The following is a 21,455-nucleotide window of genomic DNA, read 5'->3' on the forward strand; positions in this document are numbered from 1 at the left end:
GTATCTGCAACCTACACCACAGCTCTGGCAACGCTGGATCCTTAACGCATTGAGCAAGGCCAGGGATCGAACCTGCAACCTAGCGGTTCCTAGTTGGATTCGTTAACCACTGTGCCACAACAGAAACTCCCATTATCCCCATTTTATAGATGAGTAAACTGAAGCACAAAAATTTAATAATATTTCACACGGCTAGTGATGGAGCTGGGATTTAAACCTGATGTGTCCAGCTCCAGTTGTGAATGGAGACCTGGGCACTTGCCTAGAACCTGTGACCTGTGGGAATACTGTCTCTCCAGCTTTACATACGGAGAGTTCCAGCTGAGCCTCACTCATACCTAAAACTATAATCAGCTTTTAAGAAATCCTACTTAGCACACCTTCCTCTGACATGGGAATGTTCCCCTGTCTAGCCCCACACAGTAGGGGATTGTGGAGCATCACTGGTCAGGACTCGAAGCCTTGGACTCTGTACTCTTCATCTCCATAAACTTTGGATAGGCCATATAATTCTCTGAGCTTCTAGTGTCTTTTTTTTTTTTTTCCTCTAGTAATAATCCTACTTTGTCAGCTCCTTGAAGCTTTTAAAAGTGTGTAATTGGATAATCATTTTTATATGAAGGAGTTACTGTCTGTCAGAGATCCCAGAGCCTGAGGTTAGAGACAGGGAATAATGCCTCCCCCCCCCCATGATGACTCTGGAATTCTTTCACACCAGTTTTACCTTTTTCTTTACCATATACAAACATTTTTTATGTTTGTATATGGTAAAAATTTTCACATTTTTTAAAATGAGGTTGAATTATGTTGAAATATGTTGTTTTTTAACTTAATATTTCTTAGGTACTTGTCACTATACATAGGTCACATGCATTTTTAATAGCTGCATAGTATTCCATAGTAGAAATAGTTTTAACTATTTCCCTATTACTTGATATGTTTGTCTGTAGTTTAGTTTTTCACTATCCCAAGGAAGGAAATTGGTTTGGGAGAGTTGGGGGCAGGTAAAGAGGTCCTCAAGTGAGAGACAAAAGACCTGGGCTGTTTCTAGCTCTGTTCTAATTTGTGACCTTGGGCAAATCTCATTCATTTTCTAGGACTAAGTGTCTGAACCTGTCAAAGAGGTTTCAGATATGTATACTTTCAGATTATGGAGGCTCCTTAACCCCCTTGAAATGCCCACATATAAAAACATTTCTGATGAATGTTTTAATCAAATATGAATCCTGTAATCCCTTAAATCTGCCCATAAGCCCCACTTGGAAATTTCTTAGGCTGTATGGATCGCTGAAGGTTTTTCCCTGATTCCAGTAACCAGTTAAGGCAGTATCAATTTGATAAATAAAGAAGTGGGTTAGCAGTCCAGCCACATGGTCCTCTTGCAGTACCCCCACCACCCCACCTTCCCAATTACGGGATTTCAGGACAGTTTCCCATCACTTGAATGTGCTCAAGCCTCAGTGTGGGTGCCCTTGGTAAAGCTGCAGAGCCCCTCTGGCTGGGTTTTGACACGTTTTAACCGAGTGGTCACTCCAGCCAGTTCTGAATGTTGCTGGGCTATTCTTAACTCTTTTTAGTAGGTCTGCAGCCCCCCTCTCACCAGGAAACCCTGACATCCGTCGAATTTTCCTCCTGTTTCTCTACTCCTCACACCTGTCTAGGGTGGACTTAAGTCTTCCAAATGTTTAAGAATGCAGAAGAGAGTGGGGAAAGACAGCTGTTTTTCATTTGCATTTGCAAATTTGAGCTGCTAATGTGTGTTTGATAATTCGTGTTTTCCTATATCTTTAGAAACAACTCTTTTTGCTTCAGGACAATGTTAAGGAATGGAAGAAAATGTAAAAGTTCCTTTGAATACACCCAAGTTGTATTTCTCCTTGAGTCCCAGGTTTCTACTCAATTTTGAGCTTTCTCTTTCCAACTTTCTACCGTGTCTCCACCCATGACTAGACACCTCTCCTCCCTGACCCAAACCCTGTCTCCCTGTTGGAAGTTATCAGAAAACTGCTAATACCACAGTATTTTTTGTAAAAATATATCCTGTCCCCACTGACAGCCCCTAATGTTTTTAAATAGAATATTCTTCACTAGCCTGAAAGCACACGTGCTCAGATAACTCCGCTGATATCCACAACCTCTTCAAGAATAACTGACAAGGATTCTTAACCTTTTTTTATGCCATGGATCTTTCACGCCAGTCGGGTGTTGTCTATGACCTGCTTCTCAAAATAATGTTTTAAACACATTATTGCCTGTTCATGAGGATTGGGGAGGTGGTTGTGGGCTCTTAGTACTGGGAGTTGCTCAGAAGCTGCTCGATGGTGCTCTGTCTCCTCTGAGCAGGAGGACTTCCTCAGTAATCGAGCAGTCATCCACCCATTGAAACTGCGGACGCTAGTGTTCATCCCAGGTGGACAGCAGGTTCCTCCTGCTTCCCGACAGAGACACACCTGCACAAGCGTGAAAGGAGGGGCGTCCCTACCTCTGTGCACAGAAACCATGTGAACTGTTAGAACTTGGGCTGGTTGGCTCGGGTGAGGAGGGGTGGCAATGGTAGGTTGTCTTGTAGCCAGCCTCTTCCCATAGTTTATCACGCCAGCTTTAGATCCGTTCAGAGGCAGTAGTAAAGGTGTCAGAATTTTTTTGCAGTGGGTCTTGGCTGCTGTAAGGGAGCTTTGGCTCTGGGAATATTTCCCTGTGACTGACAGACTTTTCTGGGAAACCATCAAATAGTGTCCAGGCTCTTAGTGCCCGGGACTTGGTTTATAATGCTGTGGCAGGTGACCCCCTGGAGAAGGAGAAAGCCTTGGGAGAGGCAGTCGGCCAAGAGCCCTGAGCATCCCTGCACGTTCTTGCTTTGTGTGAACTCGAGAGCCTGCCCACTCTTTGCCTGGGCCGTAACTCAGTGTTGTGTTGGTAGTTAGCAACCTGGAGAGAGGAGGTCACGTCTCTTCCCTGGGAGCACGTTGGCCCACTCTTTACTGTGAAAGTGCTGACTCCCTTAAGCTCAGAGTTTTTTTTCCTGTGACACAACCCACTGCAGGTTGAGGCATCCATCTAGACCTACCCGTGACGCTTTTGTTGGGGAGCGGGGATGGGAACTGGCACAAAGGTGCTTCTTACTGCTTGCTGCGCTCTAAGTAATAAAGTTCTTTGTCTCTGATCCGGAGTCTCATGTCATCTGCCAATATCCATGAAAAAATAATAAGTTAACCTGTTAGTTTGCAAGTAGGATGAAATTCGAGACCCTTCATGCACTACTCTTGACGATTTGGTAAAAGGGATGGTATCCTGACAAGCCTTTCCAGAAGAGAAAGGTCATGGGCCAGGTGAGGATTTGAGAAGATAATTTGGGGTCTGGTAGCAAATACTGCTGAGTGAGGAGGGAAGTAAGGGTCCTTGGCTGTCTTGCATATTAATGTTCTGAGACTAAGCAGCAGGAGGTAGGACTGAAACACTGCCCAGCTGGTACTTAGGTTGTTGCTCGTTCTCCTTGGTGCAGGAGAAGGAAAGGATGTTTTGACAATGAGGCAGCGAGCCTGTGGCCCCAGGTATGTAGCAGAATGGTTGTGATTGATGAGGAAAGGGTGCCCCAAAAGTGAAGTAAGTGGTGTCAGCAGTTAGGATATAGAGCTTTGAATGGACCAAAAATCCTGAGAGTTTGTTCAGTCCAAGCAGGTGACTACCTGAAACAAAAGTAAGTACATGACCTGATCCCTCCCACTCCTTCTCCTGCTTTAAGGAAAGAAGCGGGGTATGTGGGGGGATCTTTGAGGAGGGGAGGGATTCCCCTTTTATAACACAATTGAATATAAGCATCTAAGTCACCATACTACTTTGTCGCTTGAGGACAGGGAACCCTGGGCATAGGAATGGTCGTAAGTGCCAAGGACTGGGGGCAGATCCACAGTGGTGTGGTGTGGGGGGTGGGGGTGGGGGCTCCAAACAAAATAGCATCCCTGAGCCACAGGTGCATGTCAGAGCCAAGAAGTAGGGAAGAGGCAGCACTGATCCCCGAGCAGGAGTCAGGAGAAAAGGCCTTTTCACTGACCCAGCTGCCCCTGTAGGCTGCCTCCTCCCACTCCTGTGATGTCCCCACACTCTTGGCTGGGAGAGTCCTAGTCTCACAATGGCTATAGCCTGCAGCCTGCCTATTTTAAACTGCTTGGTTTGGCTTCCCATGGAGGAGGAGAAAGTGCCTGAATTCTGGTGGGGTTTGGATAAAATTTGCAATAGGAAAGGAAAATTAAAATGAGCTGTAGGGGGACCCTCTAAACGGATTCAGCGTACTAATATTTTGTGGCTTTCACATCCGTGTGTTACTGCCGTCAGTTGTACATTTGATTGAACTGTGAATGCTCTAAGTCTCCCATTCAGGGACTACCTCTGCATAGAGAGAAGTGGCCTCTGTCTCCTCTTGAGTCTTCCACCAAAAAAAACAATATGGAATTCTGAGAAGAAAGAAATGAAAATCACAGCTTTAGTTGCAAACTTGGTGACTGCTGGAGCACTCAGGCCACTTCCCAGTACAACGGTGTATTTTTGCAAATACCAAATAAAAAAGGAATTACGATTAGGCTATTACAGAGCTCTTGCTGAAACCAAACATTTGACCCATGGAAGCCATATCAACTCAGATTTGACAACTAACAAGAAAGCCCAGCAGTCGCCTAGTCAAGTGGAAATGGCTGGGATGTGGCCAGCCTCAGCATCTTAGTTTTCCATGAAAAATGACAGCTATTCCTTCAGAGGAAAGGTATTCCCCTCCCGGCTGTGTGAAGCAAAGCTACTAGCTCACTGGGCCCCTTGGTTCAGAGACTTCTCCAAGGGCCTGGTTCACTGATGGTCCGGCTGAGCGGCAAGCTTTTGGCGCCCAGTGAGAATTCTGGAAGACTGACTATGCTGAGGGCTTGATCAGGACAAAGGGCTGTATTGAAAACTGCCACCCTTACCTTAGACAATATTCCTAGGACCTGGATAGGTTGTCATTTTTATTGATTCTGGGGCTGTTGCCAGTGACCGGGTCTTTTAGTCTTTCACTTAGAAGATTGCAGACTGTCCAAGATACTCTTCCTCGGGGCCCCAAAGTAGAAGTGAATTACAGCTATTAATTGAATTGTCTGGGTCATTCATGGCTTATTCAAAGAGGACACTTTCTTTGATGAGACCAACTATAATCAAGCTTCCTGTACCACCCAGGTATCTACCATTGTTGCCTGGACCCATCATCACACCTGACATGGCATCACACGCACCATCGCAGCCTAGGCACAAAGCTGAAAAGCTTATGCTTCCGACGCAGAGGCTACCACTGCATGCCAGGCTTATGACTCCTGTTTGTCTACCCTTGAGTGAGGCCACGAGCACAAGGCATGGCCTCCCCCCGTCTCCTGGCTTATTGACTGTATCAGACCTTTGGCTCTAGATCTCAGTAGTGCCTCACCACTGCCGACACTTTTTCAGGTTACAGTGTCATTCTAGTCCACTCATCCAGCTCTGACCACACCATTTTGGTCTTGAAACCAGTCTGCTTCATGCTTTGTTTTTTGTTTTGCTTTTATTTATTTATTTATTTATTTATTTTTTGTCTTTTTGTCTTTTTGTTGTTGTTGTTGTTGTTGCTATTTCTTGGACCGCTCCCGAGGCATATGGAGGTTCCCAGGCTAGGGGTTGAATCGGAGCTGTAGCCACCGGCCTACGCCAGAGCCACAGCAACGCAGGATCCGAGCTGCGTCTGCAACCTACACCACAGCTCACAGCAACGCCGGACCGTTAACCCACTGAACAAGGGCAGGGACCGAACCCGCAACCTCATGGTTCCTAGTCGGATTCGTTAACCACTGCGCCACGACGGGAACTCCTTGTTTTGCTTTTTTAAGGCCACACCCACAGCATATGGAGGTTCGCAGGCTACCGGTTCAATTGGAGCTACAGATGCCAGCCTAGCCACAGCCACAGCAACACCAGATTCAAGCCATGTCTGTGACCTACACCACCGCCCATGGCAACGCTGGATCCTTAACCCACTCAGCGAGGCCTCGTGGTTCCTAGTCAGATTAGTTTCTGCTGCGCCACAATGGGAACTCCTCTGCTTTGTGTTTTGGGGTTCTTTTTTTTGGTCTGTATACAGTCTGACTTTTATTGCTAAAGCCAGTCAATAGTGGGCTGATAGTCAAGGTATTTTACGGCCCTTCAACTCTTTCATTTATAGTTATATAGTAGTGTTGAATGTTGGAACAGCCTACTTTAAAGATTTCTGACTCCTACCTCTCATCTCATTATGGTCAATATATCTTAGAAAGGTCACTGAATATCGCTGACCCTAGAAATCATCACTTCCTCTTTACCACTGTATCAGGGTTCTCCAGAGAAAGAGAACTAATAGTATTTGTTTGAGTAGATATAAAGAAATGTATTATATGGAATTAGCTTACATGCTTATAGAGGCTGAGAAGTCCATGATGTGTCTGTAAGCTGGAGATCCAGGAGAGCCAGTGGTGTAGTTCCAGAATGAGTTCAAAGTCCTGAGAATCCGAAGAACCAAAAGTGTAAGTTCCAGTCCAGAAGCAGAAGACTAATGCCCTCGTTTGAGAGCAGTCAGGCAGAGACAGTGAATTCTCTCTTACCCCAACTTTTTTTTTTGTTTTGTTTACTTTCTAGGGCCACACATGGAGGTTCCCAGGCTAGGGGTTGAATCAGAGCTACAGCTGCCAGCCTAGCCACAGCCACAGCAACTCCAGATCTGAGCTGCATCTGTGATCTACACCACACACAGCTCGTGGCAATGCCAGATCCTTAACCTCCTGAGCGAGTATAGGGATCAAGCCAGGTCCTGGGTACTGGTCAGGTTTGTGACTGCTGAGCCACGACAGGAACAACCTGTGCATTTTCTTCATACATGTGTCATTACCAATTATGGTATTGATGCCAGAAAGATGTTACCAAATCCAGGTTCTTGTTCACAGAGCCAAAGAATGAATTTTGAGAACACACAGGCAGCAAGCAAGCAAAGTCTTTATTACAGGAAAGCAAACAGCTCCCAGGACAGCTGGGAGGGGGAAGATGAGTCCCCCTCTCTATTGTCCTATAGGTGTTTTTAATCCCATAAAGATGGGGGTTACCAATATGAGGTCCAGAAAGCTGTGGTTTTCTCCCATTGCCCTTGCCCAGTTACCTCTATTAGTGCTTGTTCAATAGGGGTCTTAGGGGTGGACATGTCCCCTAAGTCTCAGGGTTTCTTTGCCCTTTTCTTCCCGTAAACTGAGTCACAGGGGGTTATGTCTGAAAGGATGAAAATGCAACCTGACTCTCCCAGAACCCAGGAAGTTAATAAGAAGCTCTAAATGCCCTCGAATTCCAGACCCTGTTCCCTATAGGTAAAAGATCATACTTTTTGCTGTTTTAGGGCTTGCTTTCTGCTCTGTACAAAACTTTGTGGAAGGGGAAAAACAGGCCCCTGAGTATGTGCCTCTATGCTTGAAACTTCTTGAAACTGCTCCTAACTGCTTGTTTGGCTTCTGTAAACCTGCTTGCATAAGATAAAAAGAGGAGAAGTCAATCGCCTAACCGACCCCAGTAAGATCGGGCGTGCCACAAAATGTTGAAAATCCTGATAAATATATCTTGGTGACAATATGTCTCCCCCACCCAGAGACAGGCACAAACATGTAACTCCAGAACAACTTAAAATTAATTGGTCCACAAAGCGCGGGCTCTCGAAGTTTTGAATTGACTGGTTTGCGATATTTTAAAAATGATTAGTTTGTAAAAGCGCGGGCTTTGTTATGAACCCCATAAAAGCTGTCCTGACTCCACACTCGGGGCCGCAGTCCTCTACCCCTGCGTGGCGTACGACTGTGGGCCCCAGCGCGCTCGGAATAAAAATCCTCTTGCTGTTTGCATCAAGACCGCTTCTCGTGAGTGATTTGGGGTGTCGCCTCTTCCGAGTCAGGACGAGAGGGATTTTAACTCGACTGGCCTTTCAAGTCCACCTGGGGGTAGGTACACTCCCTGCAGGAAACAAGGCCTGTGGGATGTTATTCCCTGAAGCCCTTAAACCACAAATGTTAATCAACAGTCATATCAAAAAATGAAGCCCATGCTCCTCCACTGACTATCTTGAGTTATTATTCTGCCTCAGTATTATATTTTTACAAACATATGAAAAGATACCGAACACTGGGAGTTCCTGTCGTGGCTCAGTGGTTAACGAATCCGACTAGGAACCATGAGGTTGCGGGTTTGATGCCTGGCCTTGCTCAGTGGGTTAAGGATCCGGCGTTGCCGTGAGCTGTGTATGTCGCAGATTCGGCTCAGATCCCGAGTTGCTGTGGCTCTGGTGTAGGCTGGTGGCTACAGCTCCGATTAGACCCCTAGCCTGGGAACAAAAAGGAAAAAAAAAAAAAAAAAAGTTATTTGTTGGGGGTTTTAGTTCTACAGAAAGGCTCAAAATTGTTATTATGTATATTCCTTAAGGAGGAACCAGGGCCCTGCCCCAGGGCTGCACTGCTCCTCTCGGGTCTCTGCCTCCCTTCCCTTCCCTGATTAGCAACTGCCCTTTGGAACTCAGGGAAGGTCATGGAGGCTCAGGCTTATTCCCTAAGAACAATCAGAAAGGCTTGTGTGCCTAAGACCCCCCCAGAGCAGTAGCTCGGTTCCAACACTAAGCACAATTTCCCCGAGCAATGCAATGCAGCGTGTGTGCCACGTTCCTGCCTAGAGTACCCATGAGAGACTCCGTACCTGGTGTTCATTGGAGGTTGGCCATGTGGGCACTGTCGCCTGGCATGTATCAAAATTCCAAACTCCCAAAAGGAAACCAGGTGTTCAACATAAGCCATTCTGTATTCAGGCACGTGCTACATTCAATAATTGGAAATCTACCAAAGGAAGAGCTGTCCTTTCCCTCCTCTTTACTCATTTGCGCTTAACAGTATGAACTCACGGGGTTTTATTTTATTCAGCGTGTTATAACCTATACTATTTTTTCTCATACATTTTTATATACGCACACACACGCATATATAAAAATAATATCTATCCTTTTTTTAAAGGGTGGGCTGCCCAATGCTCTGCATCTCTGAACCTTTTGGCGGAGTCACCTCCGAAACCTGGAACCTTTGCTCAACTCTCAAGCTGTTCAGGGAAGTTTTAGGCGGTGATACTTAGCAACAAACCCGCAGCCAATAGGTGAGAGCGCGAGGCCAGGGGACTGAAGACGAGGGTGAGGAAGTGGAAGGGGGTGGGGCGGAGCCAGGGAGCGGAGCGCTCGTCGGAGACTGAAGTTGGGCCCGAGTTGGAGCGGGTGGTAGTCCGGGGGTCGGAGAAGGACCGGGAAGTCCCAAGTCCCAAGCACCGGGAGCTGGAGAAAGCAGGGTGACGTCCCAGGCAGGGCCGCAAGGGGAACCCCGCGGGGTGGCGGGGGAGCGGGCGGGCGGGGGCGGGGCCTCGCCTACGCCCGCCCGAGGGGCGGGGCCGACTCCCCGCCGCAGCCAACGGCAGGTCCCAACCTCCGCCCGCCGCGGCTTCCGCACGTCCCCGCCCCGCTTTCCTACCGGCTCTTCGTGGCGTCCCGGGTCTGTCAGCCACCGCACTGTCCTCTATGTCTCTGTCGCCTCTTTCTCCACTTTCCGTGGCCTGTGACCGTGTCCGCAGTCTCGCTCTCCTGCCTCGGTGTCCCCAGCCTTGGGCATTCTCCCGGACGTCGGTATCCGGGACGTGAAGGCTTGGCCTCGCGGCCAGCTCTGCCCCGAGCGAAGGAGGAGCCGGGACCCCGCGCAGGTGAGTGGGGCTGGAGGACTGGAGCCCCCGACTGTGGGGCACTGTGACTGGGCACAGGTTCGGCAGCATCACGTGGGCTTAGGTACTGCAGCCGCGGGAAATACTGAGTCTAAGCCACCCTAGTTGGCCGGGGTCTCAGACGTAGGCAGTGTTCTCCGCCAGCTCTGTGCTTGCTTTCCTTCGCCTGAAGCCACACTTACTTGGAGATGAAAGGGAACCGAGACCCTCGTTACTAGAGAGGACCTGTGGGCTGCAGAGAGCGCTAAGCTGAAACTTAAGAGATCTGGGCCTTGGTCCGGATTTTGTTCCTGATCACTGAGTGGCCTTAGAGGAGTTTATTCCCCTCTGTGAGTCTGAGTTTTCCCATGTGTACCAGGAGAGGGGTTTGGACCACGGGGTCTTCAGAGGCCTGGCATTTGATGGGTGCTCCTTAAGTTTAGTTGTTAATAGGGAGGCCTCCTTCTAGGGTTCACTGGAGACTGATTGCAACACGGAGTTAATTGGAGTCTGGAATTACATTGTTTTTTAGGGCTGCAGTAGCGGCCTATGGACGTTCCCAGGCTAGGGGTCGAAGGGAAGCTACAGCTGCCAGCCTAACCACAGCCACAGCAAGCTCAGATCCGAGCCATGTCTGCAACCTACACCACAGCTCAGACAATGCCACGTCCTTAACCCACTGAGCACAGCCAGGGATCAAGTACGAATTCTCATGGATACTAGTCGGATTCATTACCGCTGAGCCACAATGAGAACTACCCTATTTAAAATTTTTAAGGAACTTCCATACTGTTTCCCACAGTGACACACCATTTTATATTCCCACCAACAGTGCAGTTTTTCCACAGCCTCACCAACGCTTATTTCGTTTCTCATTTTTTTTGATAGTTGCCATCCTGATAGGAAATGATAGCAATATCGTCTTGACTTGCATTTCCCTAATTATACCAGTGTTCAGTATCTTTTCATATGTCTGTTGGGTTTTTTTTGTTTTTTTTTTTCCTTTTTAAGGCTGCACCCACGGCATGTGGAAGTTCCCAGGCTAGGGGTTGAATCACCGTTACAGCTGCCAAACTACAGCACAGCCACAGCAACACTGGATTCGAGCAGCATCTACGACCTACACCGCAGCTCTTGGCCAGATCTTTAATCCACTGATCAAGGCCAGGGATCAGAACCTCATCTTTATGGATATTAGTCAGGTTTGTTAGAGCTGAGACACAAGGGAACTCCAACATTGTTCTTAAAGCTGGAGAAATAGATGGTATTACCTCCATTACAATTGAGGAAACAGGCTTAGAGGTAAAAAGATTTGCTAGTAAGTGTGAAAGCCATTTGGATTTCAAAGTCCATACTATGCTATATTTTCTCCCAGTAAGAAAACAGGCAGGGCTTGGTTGAAAGATGATTATATGGAGCAGCAATTAATTAATAACTTTGAGTTCTCTGCTAAAATGAACTACTCCAGAGCGGAACCATATCTGAGTCTGCTCTACCCCTAGCTCCCAGCATATGGTTTGGGCCCAATAGTTTGGGTATCGGTGCTAGAGCCACCTCTTGTGTTACCTGTGTCATCAACACGATCAGCATGATCACAGTTAATAAAGAGTAACGACAGGGACTCCAATGGCTACAGTGATAGCAAAGCCGTACGCGAAACTTTGAAGACATCAGAATTTATAATACTTTTTTACCTCCATTGTGCTTTACTGTTTATAAGGCACTTTTGAGTGGGTTCTTCATTGGATCGTCTTAGGTAAGTATGGTGGGTCACAGCTTTTAAGCAAGGAAGCCAAGACCTAGAGAGAGAAATGGTTAGCACAAGGTTACTCTGTCATGTAACGGCCACTTAAACGTCTTAATTCTCTCAGCCATTCTCCTGAATTTTATAAGTGAGGATCTGGAAGCACAGAGGAAGTAAAGGCCATGCCCAGACTGATGTAGTCCTGGCCTGGTCCAACCCTGTGTTCTAAACCATTACACCAGCCTGGCCCAGGGATGGATCCTTGCCTGGAAGAAAGCCTGACCCTCCAGCAGGACAGCCTGAATTGGGGAAAGAGAGATGTATTCAGCTATGGTGTGAGGAAGACAGTTACTGTGAGCCCAGAATTGGAGTGAGGCAGCCTGTTCTTCGGGACTAAGGAGGCCACCTCCCTACCCAGTTAGATAGTGAGCCTTGTTTATTCTCTCTTTTTGAGTTAGAAACGAGTGAAATGAATCATTTACATGAAAAATGAATTCATATGCTAAATAAATCATTCACCTGCTGTCCATGGCAAAGCTTGTCTTGATTGACACTGGGAGGCTGCAGCTAAAAGCAGTGCAACCTTATTCTTCAGTTCATTGCCCAGAAGGTGTGGTCTAAAATGTGTACTTGATCTTGGCCTCACTCCTACAGCCTGACTATTTTTACAATTAATTTGGAAGATAAGGCTTGGGTGACAGGCTTGATTCTCTTTGGGGGCCTCTGAGAAGTTGAACACCTGAGTGTCTTTGAGACATGTACCTTGAGACTTCAATTTTCAGTGTAATGGCAGGCTAGCTAACCTGTACAGTGTTGGATAAATGTTCATTTATGGTTGAATTTGCCAGAAAGTAAGAGAAAGCTCAAGGGCCCCAAAGACCAAGTGTAAGCAAAACCCTTTACCTGACTTCAGCTCCCTTGGATGTTTGCTGGTCCCACTTACCCAGAAGCTTGGGTTTTAGTAGACCTGCTGTCACGGTGAATAAAATGATGGGCCTGCACGGGTTAGACTCTGGTTGGAACTGAGATCCCCAAATGAAGCTAGGTGCTTTGAAAGTCTATATCCTCTGACTGGAGTAGGAAAAAGAAATCTCACTACTGACAGAGAGGACAAAGAAGATTGCCTAGGCTTTAGGAGAAGGGAAAAGTTTCCCAGGAAAATGCTTTTTTTTTTTTTTTGCTTTTTAGGGTCAAACTGATGGCATATGGAAGTTCCCAGGCCAGGGGTGGTATCAGAGCTACAGCTGCCTGCCACAGCCACAGCAACATGGGATCCGAGCTGAAGTCTGCAACCTATACCACAGCTCACAGCAACACCAGATCCTTAACCCCTGAGGCCAGGGATCAAAACCTCCATGCTCATGGATCCTAGTTGGGTCCATTAACTGCTGAGCCACGAAGGGAACTCCCTCCCAGGAGAATTCTTAACCCCAGGCACTCCCTCATGAATTTGGGTTTATATTTATGTTACTTGAATGACCTAAAAACTCCAAGACAAGCAACTGACATTAGAAATCATCTGAGCTGGTAATACCTCTTGGCAGAAGCACACATTAGAATCTCTGGAGAGGCACTTGACCGAGGCTGTGTAGGATTCCTGTAGAGTCCGGAAGATAGACTTGGTAAATGGTATGTTGCTGGCTTTGTGCTGTGGAGGTCATGATGGAACTTTGGTATAAAAATGTAAACATTTGAGTACATCTGTGCCTCCCAGTGATCTCCAGAAGCAGACTATTAGAGCAGAACTTGTATACAAGCCAGCGTTTGGTTGCGACACCCATTTAGCTGCCTCCTCTCCTTGCAGAGGTCATGGAAGAAATGACATCGTGCTCCTTCAACCGTCCTCTGTTCCAGCAGGAAGACAAGAGAGGGGTCACCTACCGGATCCCAGCCCTGCTCTATATCCCCCCCACCCGCACTTTCCTGGCCTTTGCAGAGAAGCGCTCCACGAGCAGGGACGAGGATGCACTCCACCTGGTGCTGAGGCGAGGGGTGAGGACTGGGCACTCAGTACAGGTGACTTTTCATCCCAGATCTGAGCCTGCGTCTCGGTTTCTACATTGTTCAGAGCATGTCAGAGTCTGTGTCTTTTTCTTTTTTCTTCTTTTTTTTTTTTTTTTTTTTGTCTTTTTGCCTTTCCTACGGCCACTCCTGTGGTATATGGAGGTTCCTAGGCTAGGGGTCTAATTGGAGCTACAGCTGCTGGCCTACACCACAGCCACAGCAACACAGGATCCCAGCCGCATCTGCGACTTACACCACAGCTTACGGCAAAGCCGGATCCTTAACCCACTGAGCAAGGCCAGAGATCAAACCCGCAACCTCATGGTTCCTAGCTGGATTCATTAACCACTGCGCCACGATGGGAACTCCTGTGCCTTTTTCCATCAGTGAAAGAAAAGCCTTGTGTCAGAGCTGAGGAGGAAAAAAAAAGCAGTAAAAGCAGTGGCTTTCACTGAGTGCTTATCGTGAGCCAGGAGCACGCTGAATCTCACAGCCATTCCATGACCCAGAAACTGTTGTCAGTTACATTTTGCAACTGAGGAAACAGGCTCAGAGAGGTTGCTACTTGCTCAAGGTCACACAGCTATAATAAAGCAGTAAAAGCAGACTTCCAACTCAGACACTGACTAAAGACTTCTTTGGTTCATTGGGTTTAGCCAATGTGTGATATGCTTTTTATTCTCATTCTCTTTTTGCCTCCTAAGTCATCCAAAGTAGTAAGCATTGCTCATCTAGTTTTTCTGAGGAGGGATCCTGGTGCTCCAACGGGTAAGTAGCTTAAGACCACAACCAGCAGAAGATGCAGTGGAGGGTAACAACACCTGTACCCCTCTTCTTCCTCTTCCTCCTCCATGCTTTATATGGGGTACATATTATTATCTCCATTTTACAAGAGGAAATGGGCTGAAAGTGACTTGTCTTAGGCACACAAGGTGTGCAGATAGGTGGCAGAACAGGGGTTGGAGCCCTTGTCCCTAAGTAGCACCTTTTAGAATGATTGCTGCCCATGGGTCTGTGAACTACAGTTCAGATCCCCCCTCCTTTTTTTTTTTGCCTCCCCCCCTTTTAGTTTTTTTCTTTCTAGGGACACACCTGCTGTTGGCCTAGACCACAGCCACAGCAACTCGGGATCCAAGCTGCATCTGCAACCTACACCACAGCTCATGACAACGCCAGATCCTTAACCCACTGAGCGAGGCCAGGGATCAAACCTGCAGCCTCATGGATCCTAGTCAGGTTCCTTAACCGCTGAGCCATGAAGGGAACTCCTAGATCTCATTTTTCTTATTGTTGCCTTTTTTTTTTCTCAGAGCTAGCTGAAATGAGGATCAAGTGAGACAATGGATTTGAGAGTTCATTATATACATACATACATTTTTTATAATAAGAGGTACTTTAATCCTCCTAACCTGCCCTGCTTTTCTGCTCACAGAAATATCACCACTAAAACTTCTATGTCCTAGTTCCCATTGTGGCTCAGTGGGTTAAGAACCTGACCAGTATCCATGAGGATGCAGGTTCAATCCCTGGCCTTGCTCAGTGGGTTAAGGATCCGCAAGCCGTGGCTTAGGTCCCAGATATGGCTCAGATCCTGCTTGGCTGTGGCTGTGGTGTAGGCCGGCAGCTGCAGCTCCAACTTAACCCCTAGCCTGGGAACCTCCATATACCACAGGTGGGACCCTAAAAAGAAAAACAATAACAACAAACTTCCATGTCCCGAAGGGATGCCTTGCTTTGCCTTTACAGTGCAAATGCTGAAGGTGGGTCTTGCCAGCTACACGCACCGCGCCTTTGATTTTGAGGACTTCTGTTTCCCTGTGGGGAAGTTTTTTGCTTTAGGGAATTTCCGGTCCTTGATCTTAGACCTTGTCACGAGTCTTTATTTTGGCTTCCCAGGGTCAAAGCTCTGCTTATATCACTGGTGTCCTGCAGCCCAGCTGGGAATTCTGGCTCGAGGTTTCCTTCAGGCAATGCTGTGGTTATGTTGCCCTCCTTTCTGCCACAGACAGGCAGTTAAGCAATTTTTATCTGTTACCATAACCTCACTACCCGCTAGTCACACACATTCAGAGATGTGCCCACTTTAACGCTTCTCTCTTCTCTTTATTTTATTCACATTCATTCTCTCATTTACTTAATTGTAGAGTCTTAGAAGAATTATCAGCCCAACTTCTTTCCCAGTATAGAAATCTTCTGTAGTCCACTGGTGGCTACTAATATCTTAGTGGTTAAGAAGAGCATGGCTTTGGAGTCAGGCAAGACCTATCATTTTTTGGCTGTGACCTTGAATACTTGACTCTGTTTCATTATCTGCAGATGTAATTAAATATGTAATTAAATAATAGCAATTGCATATTCCTAGTAGGAACTCATTAGTCATCTTAAGGTTCCACTTTTACAACTCCTCAAATGAGGAACTTCGGTGGTAAGTGTACTTTCCTATAATTACCCTTTTGGAGAAGTCCACCTGTACCTTCTATAAAGTCCCTGTTCTGGAGAGCTACTCTTGGATGTACCTGTAAGCAGTGTTCACACCTTCTATTTTTTGAGTTCAACAGCTTCAGTTCTTTGAGCGGCTCCCTAGGCCACAGTCTTGATTTAGTTTTTGGTCCCTTGAAAACTGATTACTGTCCTTGGACGTGGTCTGGGATGTCAGTGTCTTTTTTCAAGTATGGTAATTAGAATGGAACTTAGGACCCCAAGGATAGATTGACCTGCTCAGCAGAGAGCTGCCTATCCTGTCTTAGATCCTTTCAATACAACCTAAGTTAAAATAGCAGTTACTTTTTTGGTAACTGCATAAGTGTTAAGTAGATGGTCAATGAAAACTTCCAAGTCTTTTTCACATTTTATGTTCTTTTAAAAGATTTTTAATTGTGGTAAAAGATTTTTAATTGTTGGAGTTCCTGTCATGGCTCAGTGGTTAATGAATCTGACTGGGAACCATGAGGTTGTAGGTTCAATCCCTGGCCTTGCTCAGTGGGTTAAGAATCCAGCATTGTCATGAACTGTGGTGTAGGTCACAGACTCGGCTCAGATCCTATGTTGCTGTGGCTCTGGCGTAAGCCAGCATCTGTAGCTCCAATTCGACCCCTGGCCTGAGAACCTCCATATGCCATGGGAGCGGTCCTAGAAAAGGCAAAAAGACAAAAAAAAAAAAAAAAAGAGAGAGAGAGAGAGAGAGATTTTTGTTAAGTAAAATCAACCTAACATTAACTCAACATTTTAAATGAACATTAAACTTTCCATTTTCTCCATTTTAAGTGAACACCGCAGTACTGTAACTGTATCTCATTGTTGTGCAGCTGATCTCTAGAACTTATTCATCAGTGCATGGCTGCAACTTTATACTCACTGAGCGGTAACTCATTACCCCCTTCCACAGCCCCTAGAAACCATTACTGTACTTTGTTTCTATGGGTTTGATTATTTTAGATACTTCACATAAGTGGAATCATGCAGTATTTGTCATTTGTGACTGGCTTATATCACTTAGTGTGATGTCCTCAGGGTTCATCCATGTTGTAGCATGTGTCAGGATTACCTTTTTAAAGGCTGAATAATATTCTATTGTGTTTATTTATTGGTTGATGGACTCTTGAGTTGCTCCCACCTTTTGGCTGTTGTGAATAATGCGGCTGTGGAACATGGATGTACAAACATCTCTTTGAGACAGTTTTTTTCAGTTCTTTGATTATAGACCTAAGAAATTGAATTGCTAGTACATGTGGTAATTCTATTTTAAGTTTTTAAGGAACCTCTATTTGTTTTCCACAGACAGTGACACACCATTTTATATTCCCACTAACAGCACAATCTTTCCGTAGCCTCACCAATGCTTATTTTGTTTCCTGTTTTTTTTTTTTTTTGATAATTTTCATCCTAATAGATAGGAAGCGATATCATCATTTCAACTTGCGTTTCCCTAATTATTATCAGTGTTCAGTATCTTTTGATATGCTTGTTGGCTCTTATATTTGTTTTGTTTTGTTTTTTGTTTTTGCTTTTTAGGGCCACACCTGAAGCATATGGAAGTTCCCAGGCTGGGTGTCAAATTGGAGCTATAGCTGCCGGCCTACATCACAGCCCCATCTATGCCAGATCTGAGCCGCATCTGTGACCTACACCACAGCTCATGGCATTGCCGGATCCCTGGCCCACTAAGCAAGGCCAGGGATTGAACCTGCATCCTCATGAATACCAGTCAAACTCATTTCCACTGCGCCACAACGGGAACTCCACATTTGCTGTTTTTTAATCATGTTCTCCATCTAAGTTTTTTATCTCAAGACTGGTTTTTTCTGTCAGACCTTAGCTTGTTTATATCCTACTACTCCCATCTGGTTGAGATCATTTCTAATCTTTCTACACTTTCATGTTTTGTTCACAGTTCCTTCCAGCTTCATGTCAACTTTATATTAGACATTATCTGGCCCAAATCTTTTTTTTTTTTTTTTGTCTTTTTAGGGCCATACTTTTGGCATGTGGAGGTTCCCAGGCTAGGGGTTGAATTGGAATTGTAGACACTGGCCTATATCACAGCCACATCAGTGCCCGATTGAGCCGCATCTGCAACCTACACCACAGCTCACGGCAGCACTGGATCCTTAACCCACTGAGTGAGGCCAGGGATCAAACCTGCATCCTCATGGATGCTAGTCACATTCGTTTCCGCTGACTAGCAAAATGATTCCGCCCATATCATTTGCTCCTCTCAGCTAGTAAGGATGACTGAGCTTCTGACTGCCAATGGCAAGACAACCCAATCATTTTTTTCCCCTTCTGTTCCCAAAGGGAGTAGCTGTGCTAATGGATTTCTTAAATCTTCCTGGATCCTGCTCAGGGTTGTTGATCTGAGCAATCTTAATCATCCAGATGAGTTTGCAGCTGTTACTTCTCATCAGATCCCATATTCAGTGCTATCCATAAGGTGTTGGTCTGCCCCACAGGGTGCTGAGGAGACGGGGCACTATCCCCAGGGTGACAGTAGAAATTAAGCCTCCTTAGACCTTTTTGTTGGCACTTGTAAGGGAGGGGAGATAGGTCCCGGAGGAGCATGGAGAGAAGCCTCCATACATTGTTTATAGATGATTGTTTTCATCTGAGAGCATCTCCTAGCTCCTTTTCTCTACAAAGGACAGGCATTAGGTTGGGGGATGTTGTGAATGGAGGGGATACAAAAGTTGATAAGACTCTGATCCCTCTTGGGAAGAATTTGCACAACCAAACCGCAGAGAGAAAGCAAAGCTGGGCACAGAGAGAACTGTCAAAAACGCCCACTCAGAATCCATCAGGTGTCACAGGGCAGGTCCATGACAAGTGAAGTGTTTCCTTAGAGGGGGAAATGCAGTGGGGATCAGAGAGGCTCTGGTGCAGGGCACGGCATCTAAGCTGATACTGAAGTGGGTGCAGTGAAGGTGAGCAGAGTCAGGGTGATTTCTCCTTGGATTCTCTGTGTCCAGACACAGTCTTTTCTGTCTCTGACATCCACAGCACTTTCTGTACCTCCTCTTTCTGGTAGTATCTGCAAGGCTCTGGAGTAGCCTCTGTGGGTGCCTTTTCACTCCCCCTTGAGGCAGGTCTGGCTATCCCCTCCTGCAGGTGGCCTTCTGGGCCTCAATTTCCTGAGAGTCACGGGGGACTGAGGTCCCTGCCTCCATCAGTTTAAAATGCAGTCAGATCAGACAGTGATGTGACTTCTCATGCATAGTTTCCAGAGAGAAACAGCGCCATTTGGGAGCATTTAGGAAGCGGTCTTTGATCGATTGGCCAATCTGGGAGAGCTTTGTGGAGGAAGATGGGCTTCTGCCCAACAATTTAAGTCGACTTTGGTACATGTTTGAAGTTATAAGGCACTCTGGTATGGAATGGGCTGCCCCAAAGAGAGTGAGTTCCATGTTCCTAGACTAGTTCAAGGAGACACTGAATGGCCTTGTCCACAAGACTTAGAGGAGAATCTTCTGTAGGACAGAGTTAGCACAAAGTCCTTATGATGCCGAGATTCTGTGATCTGAGCTTTGTTTGATATGTTTTGCTCATTCATGCAGGAATTAATTTTCTTTCACCTTGTTTTGGGAAGTTAACACATTTTTACAGCTGAAGGATAAAAACCATATAAAAAGGTGTACATCCCATTCCCAGGCCTCCACCTCCTAGGGGCAGTCACTGCTATTTCAAATGTATGCTTCCAGTGCTTTATACAGAAACAACGAAATACAAGTACGTAATCCTAATACCCCCTTTTAAAATTTTTTCAATGTAAAATGGTAACAGAGATACAGAAAACATAAAACAAGTGTCAAATGCATAAAACATAAATGTCAGCTGTGTGTGTCGACAAAGCCAACACTCCTGGACTCACCGCTCAGCTTAAAAATTGACTATTGCCAGCACTGCAGAAGCTTCTCTTCCCATAGGTACTTAGGAGCCAGAGTTACAGTTCTCTAGTTTTTTTTTTGTTTGTTTTTTTTTTTTTTTTTTTTTTTTGTCTTTTTGGCATTTCTTGGGCCGCTCTCGCGGCATATGGAGGTTCCCAGGCTAGGGGTCTAATCGGAGCTGTAGCCCCCTGCCTACACCACAGCCACAGCAACTCGGGATCAGAGCCATGTCTGCAACCTCCACCACAGCTCATGGCAACACCGGATCCTTAACCCACTGAGCAAGGGCAGGGATCGAACCCGCAACCTCATGGTTCCTAGTCGGATTCATTAACCACTGTGCCACGATGCAAACTCCTAGTTTTGTTTGTTTTTAATGTATATATTCTTCATGTTTGGCTTTTTTTGTTCAGTATTCTTGAGGTTTATCCAGATTGTTGTGACAGCTATCATTTTTTTCATTTTCATTGTTACATAGTTTTCCATTGTATGACTGCACACAGTGAATTGAGCCCTTCTACTCTTGTTGCCTGTTCAGGTTAGCCATTACGTGTATAGATACTGGACATGTTTTCAGTACTGTGTGCATGCACTTTTGTTGGGTTTATATTTACAAATAGGATTACTGGATTGCAGGGTATGTGTTCATGTGCCACTTTAGTAGATAAAAGCAACCAGTTTTCTAGAGTGATGTTTGTAAGGGCTGGTGTACTTCAGTTTCACCCTTACTCCTGGGGATTTAGCTAAGGTTTTCCAAAGTGTGGTGCCCTTACCAGGACTTCTAATTTTTGTCCTTCTAGCCCCAGAGGGCTTTCAGATGAACTGCTCAGCTTCTCAACCTCTTTGAGAATTAGAGATACGTCAGGGGAAAAGGTACTCAAAATACCACAGCAGCCTCTCTGAATGAACTTCTCTCAGTTCTTGGCCTATAATTATAATTCTTCATGGCCTTTTTTGCTCTCTGGTGCTTTCAGGTGATGTTTTTTTCTTAATTTTTTATCTATCTTAGTTCTTAGTAGAAAGTTTGGTTCAAATTGTTGTAATTGGAAGTCCTTTTCCTTCACATTTTGTTTTTTTCCTCTTTCTGTGAGTTGTCTGATCTTATTCTTTGTGTAATTCTTCTGGGTTTTTGGAAATTTTCTTACCAGTTTCTAATATCATTTTAAAAATATATTAATGGAAATTAGGTCTTTGTGATGTCTGACGAGGCTTCGTTTCACTTTTTATTCTTACCAGCTCCTCTGTGAGCACACTATTAGATCCTCCATTCAACCGATGAAGAAATGAGATAAAGTGAGATGAAGTAACTTGGTCAAGATCACAAGATAAGTGATGAATGCAGGCTTTGAACTAGGTATCTCTGACTCTCTGCTTGAGGGTTTTTTGGTTTTCTTTTTTTTAGGGCCACACCTGCAGCATATGGAGGTTCCCAGGCTAGAGGTCAAATTGAAGCTATAGCTACTGGCCTGTGCCACAGCCACAGCCACAGCCCACCAGATCTGAGCTACATCTGTGACCTACACCATAACGGCAATGCTGCATCCTTAACCCAC

General features: G+C 45.8%; 1 protein-coding gene and 1 long non-coding RNA gene across 27 annotated transcripts in view; one reads left to right on the top strand and one right to left on the bottom strand.

Annotated features, from left to right (window-relative positions):
- Positions 1-21,455, top strand: part of NEU3 (neuraminidase 3) — a 31,937-nt gene that overhangs the window by 429 nt on the left and 10,053 nt on the right. For 5 of the 24 annotated variants that reach the window (XR_014814703.1, XR_014814701.1, XR_014814709.1 and 2 more), the window contains exons 1-2: positions 7,923-7,997; positions 13,326-13,537. Coding sequence is in view for 6 of the 24 variants with exons in the window: in XM_084975224.1 (XP_084831350.1) it covers positions 13,331-13,537 (207 nt within the window). In the remaining 18 variants the exon portion in view is untranslated. The other 19 variants (XR_014814702.1, XR_014814700.1, XM_084975225.1 and 16 more) reach the window with 9 other exon arrangements.
- Positions 155-21,455, bottom strand: part of LOC110255399 (uncharacterized) — a 59,398-nt gene continuing 38,097 nt past the window's right edge. The window contains exons 1-7 of one of the 3 annotated variants that reach the window (XR_014814715.1): positions 13,221-13,366; positions 13,056-13,118; positions 12,465-12,592; positions 11,472-11,576; positions 6,435-6,524; positions 4,291-4,451; positions 610-3,181 (exon numbers count right to left, since the gene is read on the bottom strand). This is a non-coding gene — a long non-coding RNA (uncharacterized LOC110255399). Of the gene's footprint in view, positions 3,182-4,290; positions 4,452-6,434; positions 6,525-11,471; positions 11,577-12,464; positions 12,593-13,055; positions 13,119-13,220; positions 13,367-21,455 lie in introns of those variants that run through there. The other 2 variants (XR_014814716.1, XR_014814713.1) reach the window with 2 other exon arrangements.

This window comes from Sus scrofa, chromosome 9 (genome assembly GCF_054392235.1).
Source record: "Sus scrofa isolate SSC_HxYL_T2T_F1_AM1 chromosome 9, Sscrofa_HxYL_maternal_Yorkshire_Landrace_v2.0, whole genome shotgun sequence".
Taxonomy (NCBI): domain Eukaryota; kingdom Metazoa; phylum Chordata; class Mammalia; order Artiodactyla; family Suidae; genus Sus; species Sus scrofa.